The 14,869-nt window shown below is 40.3% G+C and overlaps 1 protein-coding gene across 5 annotated transcripts in view; it reads right to left on the reverse strand.

Moving 5' to 3' along the window:
* Positions 1 to 2,341: 2,341 nt before the first annotated feature.
* The window catches only part of LOC122165110 (multidrug resistance-associated protein 1), a 47,648-nt gene continuing 35,120 nt past the window's right edge, over positions 2,342 to 14,869 (reverse strand). For 3 of the 5 annotated variants that reach the window (XM_042827786.1, XM_042827787.1, XM_042827788.1), the window contains exons 20-32: positions 14,368 to 14,400; positions 14,001 to 14,085; positions 13,366 to 13,504; positions 12,287 to 12,494; positions 11,415 to 11,725; positions 10,359 to 10,558; positions 9,754 to 9,880; positions 9,511 to 9,612; positions 8,103 to 8,249; positions 7,005 to 7,163; positions 6,039 to 6,205; positions 5,082 to 5,276; positions 2,342 to 3,861 (exon numbers count right to left, since the gene is read on the reverse strand). In XM_042827786.1, coding sequence (XP_042683720.1) covers positions 3,753 to 3,861; positions 5,082 to 5,276; positions 6,039 to 6,205; positions 7,005 to 7,163; positions 8,103 to 8,249; positions 9,511 to 9,612; positions 9,754 to 9,880; positions 10,359 to 10,558; positions 11,415 to 11,725; positions 12,287 to 12,494; positions 13,366 to 13,504; positions 14,001 to 14,085; positions 14,368 to 14,400 — 1,982 coding nt within the window. In that variant the 3' untranslated portion in view covers positions 2,342 to 3,752. The remainder of the gene's footprint in view (positions 3,862 to 5,081; positions 5,277 to 6,038; positions 6,206 to 7,004; positions 7,164 to 8,102; positions 8,250 to 9,510; positions 9,613 to 9,753; positions 9,881 to 10,358; positions 10,559 to 11,414; positions 11,726 to 12,286; positions 12,495 to 13,365; positions 13,505 to 14,000; positions 14,086 to 14,367; positions 14,401 to 14,869) is intronic. The other 2 variants (XM_042827790.1, XM_042827789.1) reach the window with 2 other exon arrangements.

A 14,869-nucleotide genomic window follows, 5' to 3' on the forward strand; every position in this document is an offset into this window, starting at 1 on the left:
TCAGCTTTCACACAGAAAGCTGTGCTGAAACGGCACAGAAAATGAATTCCCAAACTACATGTGACCAAAAAACCCCAACAATCTGTATTTAAAATGAGTAAGAATCCCCAGTTTTTTGTCCACGTGGTATTCTAAGTGACAAATGAGGAATTCAAGTCTCACAGAAAAGGGCTTTTTTTTTTTTTTTCCCCCTTTAAAGAAAACAAGCTCTTCTAGATGTAAATTGTATTCCTGGTAGAAGTGATCCATAGAGCAAAGCATGGAATGAAACAGAAAAGCAAACAGCCTTTCTCTACAGAAGAGCAAGGGTGTTAAGTTCGGCCACTTATTTTTGGGTCTGATAGGTATTTGGCAGATTTTACACAGAACACACATAAACTGCCAGTAATGTAGCCAAATAACATTTCCAGTTTTTCTGCTGATCTGAATGAAATCAATTTCATTGCTTTTACAGAAAGAAAAACAAAGTTGGGACTGGGGGGAGGGAGCAAGGAGGAAGTTCCCCTATCTATAGAATCACAAGATGACCAACTATGGCAAATGATTCCCTCTTCACCTGGAAGAGGCCTGGAGGATGAGGACAGGATGAACTCAGTCCATTCCCCAGCAATACACGGCAGGGAATTCCTGTTCTACAGCAGCTGGCTGAGGGTGCCCACCTCACATATTTCACAAGAACTGTTCATTGTAATACCAGCTCCCCTGCAGTTAGTAACCCCTCCCCCTTAAGTCTTCACAGCACAAAGGGAAATATAAAAACACACGCATCGACATCAAGGCCATCAAGGCAAAGTAAGTAGATGAAACAGACGTTTGCTACATGACTGTGCTCAGCTGCTGGAATTCATCACCACATCCATGAATTTCATAGCGACCTTTCTTCTTTTGTTTTTCCCCTTTCTCTCTACTAACCTCTAGAGCTCATTGCCCTGAGCTGTAACACCACTGAATCGCTGCTGGATGGCATCAAACTCTTTTGCACTGGATCACAGAAAGGCTTCGGTCAGTGGCACAATGTCACAAGCTGCCATGCTAGATTTCACTTAACCCTGGTCTTGAAACCGTCCAGGAACTAGAAGAGCATTAGATGCAAACACAAGCACAACAATGAAAACAGATTAACTAAGGAAAACACACTGTATCTTACCTTGCAGCAACTTCTATCGTTTTCTGCAATTGCTCCCAAAAGCAATGCCTGCAGAGGCCACTACATGGACCTCTCCTTCCTGCCTGAAAGCAGATCTCTCTCAGCTGCACTGCTACCGTAAGGCACCCTGAAGACTACACGACACTCATGTACACACATTCTGTGGAAAGAAAACTGCATTTGTTATCTTTGCACACAGTAAAGGTTAATATAGACGGATCCCCATCATGCATAATGCAATGTCGTTCAAGCTGCATTCAGATATTAATAATTTTTATGAGGACTACATGGAATCAGGATCATTAATCAATAGAACAATAGCACAAAGCACCAGCGGGTGTTCTGACCAAGCAAAAGTGACTGTGCTCCAGAGCTGGGACAGAACCATTTGTGCTTGCAAGTGTATAAATATGTAAAACTGGGAAAACAGTGACACTTAGTAGCAACTACTTAATTGAAAAAGAACAAGACCCACAAAAACCAGTATTCTGACCCTTGTTGCATTATTTATAAAAAGTTATCCACAAAATGCAGCCTGCCTTTGAGAAGCACAGTACACCCTCAACAATCATGCACAGCATATAAACAGGGCTGAGAATAACCAATATTACTTTCTATTGCATCCAGTCTGACGCAGCAAATGCAGTTTAAGTCATTCTCACATGCACAATTCTACTGTGAGCACACAGTATAGCAGAAACTTAATTCTGCAATCTCTGTACTTCAAAGAGACATCTATTCCGAGTGCAGTTCCACTGTACAGGACTTACTCAGATAGTAAGGTTGTAAATCTCAGTTATTCAGGAAGAGTAAAGACACCACTCTGTTCCCATCTGCTCCAGTTTTCCCTTCCATCACAAGGCTGGAGGAAGTTAACAGCAAACTGTGGTGTTAACAGCACACACGTGGTGCGCCCAGGCAAAGGACACAGACACAAAGAATCTTCTCTACAGCACTTCCTGTACTGACCTCTCATTATTACTCATCTGCACAGCAAACTGTGTTACTGAAAGTTTCTTAGCCACCCTAACGACCTCCAAGCATGAGTTCTAACAAGTCTAGTCAGTCTCTGCAGTACCAGTAATTCCTGTTTTCAAGGGAAAAAAAAAAGAAACAAAACCAAACCCCACAAACAACCAAAGTCAAAAACAAAGCAAGCAACGACACACCATGGTATCTTTCAAACATTTTTTTTTTTACTGCAAGTTCTTTGTAAATATGCAAATAGTAATTACAAAAAATACCAAAGAAAATTTCAGTCTATTCAATTTTGGAGAGTCATAATAATTTACAAAAAAATAAATAGCTTTACTCTAAAGAAGACAACTGCCTAGTATTAAGGTCAACAACATTCACAGAAGTCCACATTCTCAGAGTACTGAATATTTGGATCCATCTGGCTTACTTTGCCTTTTTCCAGCATTTTCCTCTAAAATGAGACAAATTAAAATATGAGAAATAAAACTTTTTTCTTTGCACAGAAAACTGAACATTCAACAAAGACTTCAAAAACCAGACTCCACTGCTAATCGAATTGTTAGAGCTCTGACACACAACTTGAAAAACAGAAAAACAGTTCTTTGCTTTTGGTTTTTTTTGGTGCTGGGGTATTTTTTGGCTGGTTGTTGTTGATTTTAACTACTGTCACAGAATAGTCTCCCAGAAGATTTAAGAGTCAACAGGAGCAGCATGAAGGGCGAGTTTCTTCAACGTAAGGCTAACGGTCCTTGATGTAGCAGAACTTCTATTAAAGCACAAAACTGCCAAAGCCAGGGGTAACACAGCATTACATTGAGCCTGCAACCTCTGCTCAGGTCAGTCCTCACTTCTCAGCCTAGCCCCACAGGCATAACCAGAATTCTCCACCCAAGTCAGAATTCCTGAGTGAACCGGGTGTAAAATCATGTACTGTATTTTGCAACAGACCAACTGATGCTAGAGTTGGCTTTTGGAGTGATCATCATTCCAAATATGCTTGAATACTGCTCTGAAGTTGACGTTGAGGTGCTTTTTCCACACCAGCACTACTGACATAGTGAACTTGCTGCTATACAACGTAAACACATGTAAAATCTTTAGGAGAATGCATAGAAGCATTAACCATGTACAGTAAATGCCATAATGAGAAAACCTGGCACGAGCATTACTTCACAAGAAGAAAATCTTTGGACGCTAGGACTATATGCCACAAAATGTTCCAAGTGCATATCACAATAGATGGCTCATCAAATGAGGAATCAGCAAAGTAAATAACTAGCATTTGCAAAAATACTTAAAACAAAAATGGGTTTGAAGACATAAGAGCAGATGAAAAGAAAAAGCTTTCAAGAATTTCTCTGATGAATCACTCCACCTTACATTTGAGCATATAATGACAGATGTCAGGCAAGAACTAAAAGACTACAAAGTGTTTCGCAGAGTTTATACGCTTCTCCTAAAGCTGGCTAAAAATCAATAACCAGGAGAAGAAAAAAATATTGCATTTTCATGTTACTTCCACTGCTGTGCTGTGGCTGACTTCATTAGGTCTGTAACCGAGTTCACACCAGCTCAGGGGAAATTACGTTTGGTTGAGTGCACCACCTCCCCCTTCTCCATTCAAATCCTATGCCAATCCTGAGTCTTTGGCCATGCTATAGAAAAGGCCTTTTGCCTGAAGTAGATTGTCTGGGCTATCACACTCCACCACTTCACCTCTGTCCAGGACTAAAACTCTGTAAAACAAGAAACAAGAAAAAGTCACAAGAAGGTCAAAATGTCAGTGAATATGTAGTATATCTAGACAGAGAAATGAACCGTAACATAGCTACTCTATGCAAGGGAAGACAGTCCAGACTGAATGAGCGAAGAGACATTTTCACCTCCATCCTTCCATCCTCACTGCAGAAGACATGTCTGGTCTACTTCTTATATAGCAGGCAGACATGAGACTTCAAGCATGCTCCGAGCCAACCAGAAAATAGGTGGCAGCCCTCTCTCTCTCAAATTAAGAGCCACTGAAACATTTTAGGAGATTTTAATATTCCCCTAACACTACCACATAACTGCTGCGATGCAGCTTCTGCTGACAAAATATAAACATGAACATACAGCTTAGGGAATGCAAACATACAACTGTAACTAGGAAATTCACAAAGCAAGTCAGTACATTCAAAATCAGTGCAGTTCAAAGTGTCCTTCACCTACCTCCACCAATGGGCCAGGCACTGCAGATGCTGGCCAGGCCCTTAGGCAAGTGCTGCTGCTGCATGGCGTTACTGGCTGCCACAACCAAACTGGGTGTTAATCTGGTGACAGTGGCACACGTAATGGCTTTCTCTTATCTTTCAGTATTGACAGTGCAAAGGTGTACAAGAGCAAACAATTTTATCAGAGATCACTCTGCTCTCTGACATATTGTGATAAAAAGGACAAGAGAGCTTACAGTTGAATTTGAGAGAAAAATCTACGCTCAACCACATCTTCACAAGGTTGCTGAAGATGATGGAGGTCAAAGAGGCAGAATCGAGTGATAAAGAAACATCAAATCAACTTCAGACAAAGGCAGCAACTTTCCCTCTGATTCCTTATGCTGTCTGTGCCCAGTTTAGGTTATGCGCTCCCTAAAATTCTGATGCCTCTTCTATCTGTGCCTAAATTAAGGCAAGACCCAGGAATAGATTCCTGTTGCCCTTCTTGCCTCCTTTCCCCTACACAAATGGGTCAACAGCAGCATGACAGAGGAAACCAAGGAGCTTCACAAGCCAAGCACAGTGTCTGTAAGCCAGAATACAGACAACCCATGTATACCACGATTTCAGCAGCAACGTGGAGAGAGAGCTAAAAATATGCTGGTCAACACAGATAAGCATCACTGTGCTAGGTGAAAGTAGAACACACTGTACGTCACACATACCATTCCTCAGGACAGAAACAGTAAAAAGTATTACTTTACCTTGTATAGTCCATGATTGTGTTCAGACGATGTGCTATAGTTAAAACAGTACATTCTTCAAATTGAGATTTTATTGTTGACTGTATGAGGTTATCTGTCTCAAGATCAACAGCAGCTGTGGCTTCATCTAGAACCAGGATTTTGGACTTCCTGAGCAGAGCTCGCGCCAGGCACACCAGCTGGCGCTGTCCCACACTGCACAGATGGGAGAAAGGAGAGAGAACAGCCACAAAAAAGTCACAGTAAGTTCAGTGCTCTTTTCCAAAGCACAGCAAAGCAGGTAACATCAGTCTTACTGCTTCACTATGAAGTATGTAACAGCAACTTAACCACAACATCCTTCTCATAATAAAGTATAGGCAATGTAGTAAGAGTACATTACAAATGGTCTAGATCACTAGAATGAGTGTATTGTTAAAAACTGGACTTCAAATGGTTTTTACAGACTGAATGCATAACTCTGTTACAGTGCTAAAAGCAAGCTAACTACTCCCCATAGAAAAGCCACGTCACTTGAGCACAAGCCATCACTAGTTCAGAGAACCTACTATAAATAGCAGGCTGCTACCAAAATCCTTTCCAAGACTCTGCAAGCTGGGAAGTCAAATATCACAGAGTTCTGAGTATTCCTTAAATTTAATTCCCAAACTTCGGAGTTTAAAGCCTGTTCAATAAAACCTAATTGGTTGGCTGCCTGGTCACACATTAAGAATTCCTCCCCAGATTCTCATTAACAATTAAAATAAACAACTACCAACAACAACCACCACCCACAAAAAAACAACCAACACTGCTATTGCTAGATTCCAGGTACCTTTTGTTCAAAGTGAGCTTTAAGTGTTCTGTAAGTGCAGCTGCAGTACAGCTGAAGTCTAGCTGCAGATTAGAGACCACACAAACACTTCTCAGTTCATACTTAACTCTTAAGGCAAGCACCACTTTCTCTTTTAAGCTTACCTGAGGTTTTCTCCACCTTCAGAACATTCATGATGGAGTTTATCAGGAAGGGATGACACAAAATTTTTCAAGTGAGCTAATTCCAAAGATCTCCAAATGTCTTCATCAGAGTGTTGGTCAAAAGGATCAAGATTCATACGCAGAGAACCAGAAAATAATACTGGATCCTACTCATAGAAAGACATAATTGACAATCCATGCAGAACACAGCAGTGCTCCAGAATTTTTTCTTAAATAGTGAAAGGAAAACAACTTGTACAGCTGCAGTTGTAAGCAAGCCAATCTACTGAATTAAGGAGTTAGATTCACTTTTTCAGGCACTGGGCTAGACTGGATGGTTATATGCAGACCTCTGTGAGTGAGGAGTGCTGCATATCTCATGATGCTTCAAGGTCAAAAGCCCAACAGTGCACATAAAGCCTGAAATAGCAACACAAAATCCCAGGCCTTTATAACTGGACTACACAATAACTTCATTCTATTTCTAAGAAGTACAGAACTAGCATCAGTCAACACTGAATTTAGATAAACTCCAGCAGGCCCTCCACAACTGGCAACACTCAAGACATTATTTCTCCCCTACTGGTCAAAAGAAAAACAATTTGTAGGTTACCATGGGACCCCGAGCAGCTGTTCAGCTGGGATGAGACTTTCTACTCAGGCTAAGCTGTCTATTGTGTTTACATCGTTAGCATGGGGTGCTGACAATGCCCAAGTGCCTAAAGACCATGGTTTTACTTCCATCCCACAACTCAGTCATAGCCAAGCTCCTCAGTGTTACCCAGCACAAGCAACCAAAGACAGTCTGGGTAAAAAAATGTTTTTAAGTGCATGAAAGAGCATAGTAAAATGACTCAATTTCACAGCTACAGATCAGAAAAGGAATAAGTATATTCCCTCCAGTCCACTGCAGAAAGCACACTGTTACAAGTATGAGCTCTGGTAGCGTCAGAATTTTATACCTACCTGAGGAATTATGGTTATCTTGAACCGCAAGTCATGGAGCCCTATCTTTGCAATATTAATTCCATCAATAATAATTTCTCCTTCAGCTGCTTCGTTGATCCGAAATAAGCCTAAAGTAAGGGAGGATTTTCCAGCTCCTGTTCTTCCAACTATTCCTATCTGGTAGAAAGAAATACAGAAAGATCTTACACTAGGACAGAGTTAAAGCATTTCCAAGACTCCATCCAAAGTAAACTTCGTTGAAAGCTTGCTATATTTCTTGGGCTATCAATCCCCAAAAATAGTGCAACTAGCAGAAGCTAATCTAACAGGAACAAAAATAAATAAATCACAGGCTATGGAAATAAAAGTCTGCAATCCACTCACAGAATTATTCAATTTTACAGAAAGGCAGCTGCAATCAGGAAGAGAAGGTAGAAGATGTCCTAACCATTCTATTTTTCTCTCATGCTTCACGGTCAAATTTCTGATTTGGCCTTTATTTTCTCTTCTTTGAATTTAAAGCAAATTCATAGCAAAAGCACTCAGTTTCATACTATATGTTCTGCTTCCCAGTCAGGCTGAAGTCTTCAGTGATTCTTTTCTCTTTTTATTAAAATGTGATTTTTTTGACGATGTATCTCTCGCCACCTGCATTCTCTTTTTAGCCCTCTTGTAGTATTCTGCCCACATTTGTATGTAGAAAGCATGCACTCACAAGAAAAATAAAAATCAAAATGTAAACACATAGTTGGATACCACAACGAAAGAGGCCTGACAGTAGATGTGTCTCTCAGGTATGCTGCATGCTATCATGCCACACTACATTATTAGACATCAAACAATCCACAAACAATCAGGTCTGAGGTGTATGTGGGCATATGCGAGAGTATTCAGCAGATAGGCACACAAATCTATCTCCATCAGAATTTTGCCAAATCCAGACAATCTGGCAAGAGCTCCCTGCAGCTGCCAGTTACATTAAGACTGATCTAAAGAAGCACTTCTTGTTCTAAAGGACCTAAGACTATTAGCACAGAAAGGAGCGAGGCCCCTCTTTGGCTTACATGTGCGTATTTACAATACAATAATGGTCTGCTATTAATTCAAAGTCATTACCTTCTCACCCCCATTTATGGTGATGTTTATATTTTTCAGAACCAAATCCAAGTCCTCCCGGTAACGTAAACCAAAGCCTCGAAACTCGACCTTCCCCTCCTCAGGCCAGGTATTTGCTGGGGCAGCTTCTTCAATGCTCCACTCAGCCTGAAACAACCACATAAGCATTTCTAATCACCTCTTCTCTTAATTGGGCACAGGCTTAGAGGACTTAAAAGCAATTAAGAAAAATCCTTGTTACTGTGTAACTTGCAAAAGGAACTGTAATGATGGTGATAATGGAAAAAAAAGGAAAAAGATGCCTGAAGACAGACGAAACGGTGTATGCAGCCAAAGAGGAGCCTGGGGAACTGTGCACTGTAGCCAAAAGGGACACAACTACAGACGTGATGACTTCACAGGCAATATCAATCAAAACACAAAGGTAGCTCCTCTTCAATCTGCCTGAGTGCAAAAATGGAAACATGCAAATTAAAAAAAAACTGTGAAGCACTTAAAAACTAAACCACATTTGCACAGACTCTCTGGTTAACCCAAGGCAGAACAGCAAGTTTCCTAAATAGGAAGGTATAAATTTTGGTGCATACACTCCAGAAACACCCACAGGAACTATGCTGTGGTACACTAAGTATTCTCTGTGGAGCACTAAGATACATCCTGTCCTTACAGGGCAATGAGAGCACTAAGCAACATCAACTTCCTCAGTTCAGAGGACATGTCCAGTTGCACTCTGCAACCCATTTACCAAGTTGTGGGTGAGAACTCAGAAGACAGTGCTGCTTTCTACACAGAACTAAGTGGCAGCTTTAGTCCAAAACACTGGTCCAAAGGCACGAGGGAGGGCGAACTGAAAGGTCTGACAAGGAAGACACTTTTCAACAGGACATGACCTCAACCGAGAGAGTTTTCCTGCTGACCATGGTACATGAGACCTGGCAACTTGGACTCACAGAGCATCAAAATGGAGCATCAATGTCCTGACACCCAGGAGACTGCCATTTTTGCTGTCTTCCATAGAGGAGCTCAAAGCGAGGCAAGGACTTGCAGTCTCAACCACTGTAGGCGAGTTATGGTGAATGTGAAAACTGGAGGTGACCCAGAGCACAGGAGTCCTGCCTCAGGACATCACCCTCAAACAAATACTGCTCCAGAGATAATGCAGGGTTGATCGCTTCATTGGGATGGTGTTTATGTAACATACACAAGCCTGTCTAATGAGTACAATTGAAACATTTCAGTAACAGCTGAAGATGTTCTAGACAAAAAGGAATAAAGCATTAAGGTAACTGTAGCTCCCTTACAGTCTTGTTCAAGCTACCCAGTTAAGCTGCATGTAACCATGTCAAATGATACAACTGCAAGTCCTGGGAAACATCAAATGTTAACTGTGGTGAAAAACTCACTGTACCTCCTTCTCCATTTCAGCATATTCTTTGACTCTTTCTACAGCAACAATGTTGGTTTCCAGATCAGAAGTCATACGAACTAGCCAGTTTAAGTATGCTGTAATCTGCAAGAAAAGAATTTAAAAAACAGTTTACGCTAAACAATTTTTAAAAATTCTATGTACCTTACTTTCTCTCTGAAGTCTGAACAAGATTTAGCTTTCCGATGCAGCCAGGGTTGTTTATTTTAATTAAGGTATAATTACCTGCAGCGAGTAGGACACTGAAAGACCAACCAGTCCTGGACTGAGCTTGTTGCGTGCAATCACTGCAAACAGTGCTGCAAAGAGAACAATACAGTTCCCCACAAACTCCAGACGTACCGCCAACCATCTGCAACACAGGAAGACATCACACATCTTTCCAGTAACATCCAAAGACAATTATAAATCCAGTGAGCTACTGTTCTGTCACATATCTTGTTTTTAAGAAGATTAGTAACATGGCATCTGAGTACTGCCAGTGACACAGGCACTGTAAGGCACCTGATGTTCTGCTCCAGCAGCATGCAAAAGGCATACAGAATTAAACGAACCATTCAGAGACATTAATTCCTGTTTAAGTTCAGAAAGCAGATGTGGTTATATCGGAACAGATGAAGCACAACTTTTAAAAATACTACCCAGGTGTAAGGCAGGAACTATAAACAAGAATTAACCTTAATAACCTTAATTCCATCAAACAAGTTTAAAAAACAGGTATATTCACAAAGGTTGACTTACACTGACAGGTGATTGACAAGGCACAGAGGCAACAAAACCATACCCTCTCTCTTCATAAACATCTCTCAATGTTACAATCCCACCATTACCTGTTTGCAACAATGCTTGGATAATAAGCTTTCTGATTTCCATCCACTTTCATGTCATTCTGCTTTATAAAACGTTTCTGCTCTTCAAAGGCTCGAATTACACTGACTCCCAGAAGGGTCTCATTGAAGTGAGAATACACAGGAGAGCGACTAACAGATTCAAGGCGTTTGAGCTGGCGAGAAGTGGCCACATAAAATCTCTGCAAATCAGAAAATTTGAAAATACGAAAATTGAGGTTACATCCAGATTGTACTTGACACAACTAAGGGAATCACATGAGAGCTCCCAGCCCTCTGGACTGTCAGTAACAAACATTCAACTTACACAGAGAAATACAAGCCTTGTCCAAAACTTCTGAGCCTGAAACAATTGCTACATATACCTTTAAACAAATACCAATCAAACTATCTCACCTAATAGCCACTACCACTCACTCTTCTCTGCAAACTTACTTCAACATTACAAAATTCTGAGCCTCTAAGTCATGCATCATTGCCCTTAAGACTTACTAGCAAAGCTTTATAGATATACTAAATCAACAGCCAAAGTGAGAAATCAGCTCCTTTTGTGTGTACTAGCTCTACCAAATACTTAACAGTAAAGCAAACTGAAGCAAGTATATCTTGCCTAAACAAGACAGGAGTGAAATGCTGTCATAGTTTCTCTTTATCCATAAACAATGTTCTAATAAAATGGGCATGTCAGCAGAAATGCATACACAAGCCTCTAAAAGCTACTCGTCCATTTGAAATAAAGTTTAGAAAAGCCCACACATTTTAAATATATGGGATCTAAGCAGCAAGCTACACAGTTTGCCACAAAATTTGATGGCATTTTTGTAATGGCTGCTTAGGATTAACTTTTGCACACAGAAGTCATTTTACACTTGAAAACATAAGGAGATGATCTGGTAAAGTCAGCCAATCCCATAAATCATGCAAAGCACCATCAGCTAACAATGACACCAGGTAAACATTCAAATCCATCCTAGCCCACTATCTTACATAGCGGATAAGTAATTTTTGGTCCAGCTGACAATGGCCAGCACCTCCTACCTGCACAAGCAAGTAGACAAGTCCCAGAGGTGGAATAATGACAGCAGCTATAGGGGTGGCCAGCAAAATGATGATACAAGCCCCAATCACATTAAATGTTGAGCCCATGAACATCTTGATGATTGGTGGAATGGTAGAGTCAATGGTATCTATCTCCTTAGAGAAACGGTTCACCAAATTTCCACTGGGTGTACGTTCAAAGAAACTCATTGGAGACCTGAGGACATTGTGCAGCAGGTCAAGGTGCAGGTGCTGTGAAGCAAATATTCCTCCTATTGACACAGCCATTGAGTAGCCAAACACAGCAATACCTGGAAAAGAAGATTTGGTTTTTAACTGCTCTCAACTCTCACACAAAAAAACTTTCCTCCATTTTGTCATCACTTAGAATTGGGACAGCTCCAGTACAATAATCCTGGGACTTGGAGTTCATTACAGCTAGATTTGGTGATTATTCAAAAGCTTTTTCAGTGAAAACAGCACTTTACTCTCATGGGAGAACTTGTTGCTCCACTACCAAAACAGTAATATTTGAGCACCTTCCCTGAGTAAACAGCACTTGATTTTAAGGTGCATAGAATTTTTATTAGGATTTTTATGACATTTTATGTAAAGAGGGCTGTTGCATACCTTACTTTGGGTATTATAATTCATGTTAAAAAAAAATTTGACCACAAAAAGGACACAAAAAAGCCCACTGAGCTGGCCTCTCCATGGTGCCTTTGTCTTTATATGACCAAAAAAAACCAACAACCCACAACCCACTTGGTCCTCAGCAAACTGCTGCTGCAGTTTTGGGAATACAAGGTCAACAAGAGCATCAGAAACATTCTAAGTGAGCTACTCTTAAAAAGCTTAAAAATCAGGCAAACCTTGAGAAATTCCCAGTGCTCCATATACTCCCAGCCTGACATTAGTGTACTGCTGTGTCCCATTGACAACAGGATCATCTGTCCATAAACTTAGCCAATAGTTGGAAGCCAGGGAGGCTATATGGTTACACATAAAGAGGAAAATGCTCAGAAAAGAGATATAGAGTCCAATAGCTTTCATGTATTCCCAGTATACTGTTGCCTTCACCTGTAGAGGGAGAAGAAAAAAAAAAAGTTTTCATTTTGTTTCAAAGACAACAGTTCAACTTTAAATAGAAGTTAATATTCCTTCACCAAGCCATAAAAACATGACAATTCCACCACACAAAGCCATTCCCCAGAAGCACAAGCTGTAAGACATTCTAGGGAGTTGTGCCAAACCCAATACTCCATGAGGGCAGGCAAACATCATCTTTCCATTGCCTTACAAGAGAAGGGGAGAGCACCGTCAGATGTAAAACACCATCAGTGGCAGAGCCAAAAACTTCACTGTGGAGTTTCAGTTTTTGTCTCTTTCTTTTTACCACAAGATTATACAATAAATATAATTTAATTAAACCCTTGCTCCACAAGTTTTGTATTCTATGATCTATTTATTATAAAACAGAGGACAGGAGCAACAGCACTAGGTGCAACTACTATTCTCCCAGGAACCTCACTCTTAGGTTTCTCAGAAAGACCTGAGTATCCTGGGATCAGATACTTATGCCTACTGTGGAAACCTGGCTTAAAATTCAATGCTGAAGGACAGATTTCACCAGGTGACTTAATTTGTCACAACTCTGCAATCTTTTCCAAAAAAAAAAAAAAAAAAAAAAACAGTAAAAAACCAAGCTGCTGCAAGCTTTTTCTTTAAGTTTGGATGAGGTCAGCCTTATCATCCTTTCTGCGAGCAAATGTGGGGTCCATCTCTAGGAACAAAAGACACAGTAATACTTCAATGAAGTTCTATGGAACAGGAGGCAATCTACTCAGCCCTTTCTTACTCCAGCTGTGTGTTTAGAAGCCATTTTTTCCAAGTCATGTTGATTTTTCTGAAACTGAAATAGAGCACAGAAAGTGGGAGCAGGAGATCTTACCCTCCCAGTCTTTGCTGTGTCAGCCTCTGTCAGTTTCCAGGAATTCTTCTCTGCAAGAGGCTTCTGTAGCTCTGCTGTGCTGCTCTGGTGCTGTGACTTCCCAGTTTCTCTGCTGTATGTGGAGGAGTTACTGAGCTGCCTGTTTAAAAATACATTATTTTTTTTTTTTACTTGGAAAATACAGGCCAGGTGTTTACTTCACAGAAAGACTCAAAGGGCCTACAGCTACAAGTGACTCATTTGCATTACTCTTGTAATAATCAATCTCCTAATCAGCCATCACCTTCCAAGTGACTACCATTGGTCCTCTCCCCTCTGCACAATGCACTTCTAACCCTCCCTGGGAGCATTCAGTTCTCTAGTACCCACCTTCAGATACAAGCTAACAGGTTAGGTAGTCAACCAAATTTTGGTTGAGTGATCAGACTTAGCTTCCAAAAATACAGCACCTCTAGAGTACCTGAAGACATGGAGCACCAGACTTGCCTCCTTCAGGCTTCTGCACCTGGCACAATACATTTTCTTCCAACAAACGCCATAAATACCAAGTTACTGCTTATCACAGCTGACTGTAAGGACAGGAAATTGGGAAGAAAAAAAAAAAGGGAAAAAAGAGGAAGAAGCAAAAAACAAACCGATGCATCAGCTTTCCAGGGGCTTCATTCACAAGGACTCCATTTTCTACAGGCCTTCCTTCCTTTCCAGATGGACTATTTGCATCTGAGGGAGAAAAAAATATGAAGCAAAAAAGAAAATATGAAAGTGATAGTGATGAGATACAGTGGTTGAATCGCAGTAATAAATGCTAGGTGCAGTCCTGGCATGCAAATAAACAGTAAAACACAAAGTGTTTGCATGTGCTAACAGATAATTGATCAGATGAACATATCAGTTTAGTCCCACCCCAAAAGGATTAGTTGACAACACAGAGAAGATTTATTTTTTTGTTTTCCTACAATTATAGGTCAGTAATAATAATTTAATATAATTGTGAGAACATACTTGCTGTTAAAGCACAAAATACCAAGTTGCACTCTGGGGAAAAAAAAAAAGAAAAAAGAAAAAAAATCAACACTCTAACCATCTTCTGCTTCTCAAACCACGTCTTCAATACAGTTAAGCCAGTTGACTTCAGTACAGTTAAGTTCAAAATTAATTCAGAATTTGTTACAAAATATTTTGCATTTTAAAGAGTCTATGCAAACAGAAAAAAAGCTCAACTGCATCTATTAAAGAGATCTGCAGAACAGTGTAGATTTTAGAATCTGAAATAAAAACATGAGAAATCTTCATGTTTTTATAAGAAAGCAAAACATGCATAAATAAGATCATCAGTACCCTAAGGATGGGCTGCTTGAACTTAAAACTGTTCTGCAAAACTCTAAAAACCCAAAGCTAAACAGTTCAGTGTGGTCCAAAAGGAGGAAGAAAAAAAAGAGCAGAAACAATGGCAAAAGTGAAAGCTTCAATTATTCAGTTCACATTTTTTAAAAGAAATCTGAGA

This window comes from Centrocercus urophasianus, unplaced genomic scaffold, assembly GCF_019232065.1.
Source record: "Centrocercus urophasianus isolate 14NV4802_14NV808 unplaced genomic scaffold, USGS_Curo_1.0 seq_29, whole genome shotgun sequence".
NCBI lineage: Eukaryota > Metazoa > Chordata > Aves > Galliformes > Phasianidae > Centrocercus > Centrocercus urophasianus.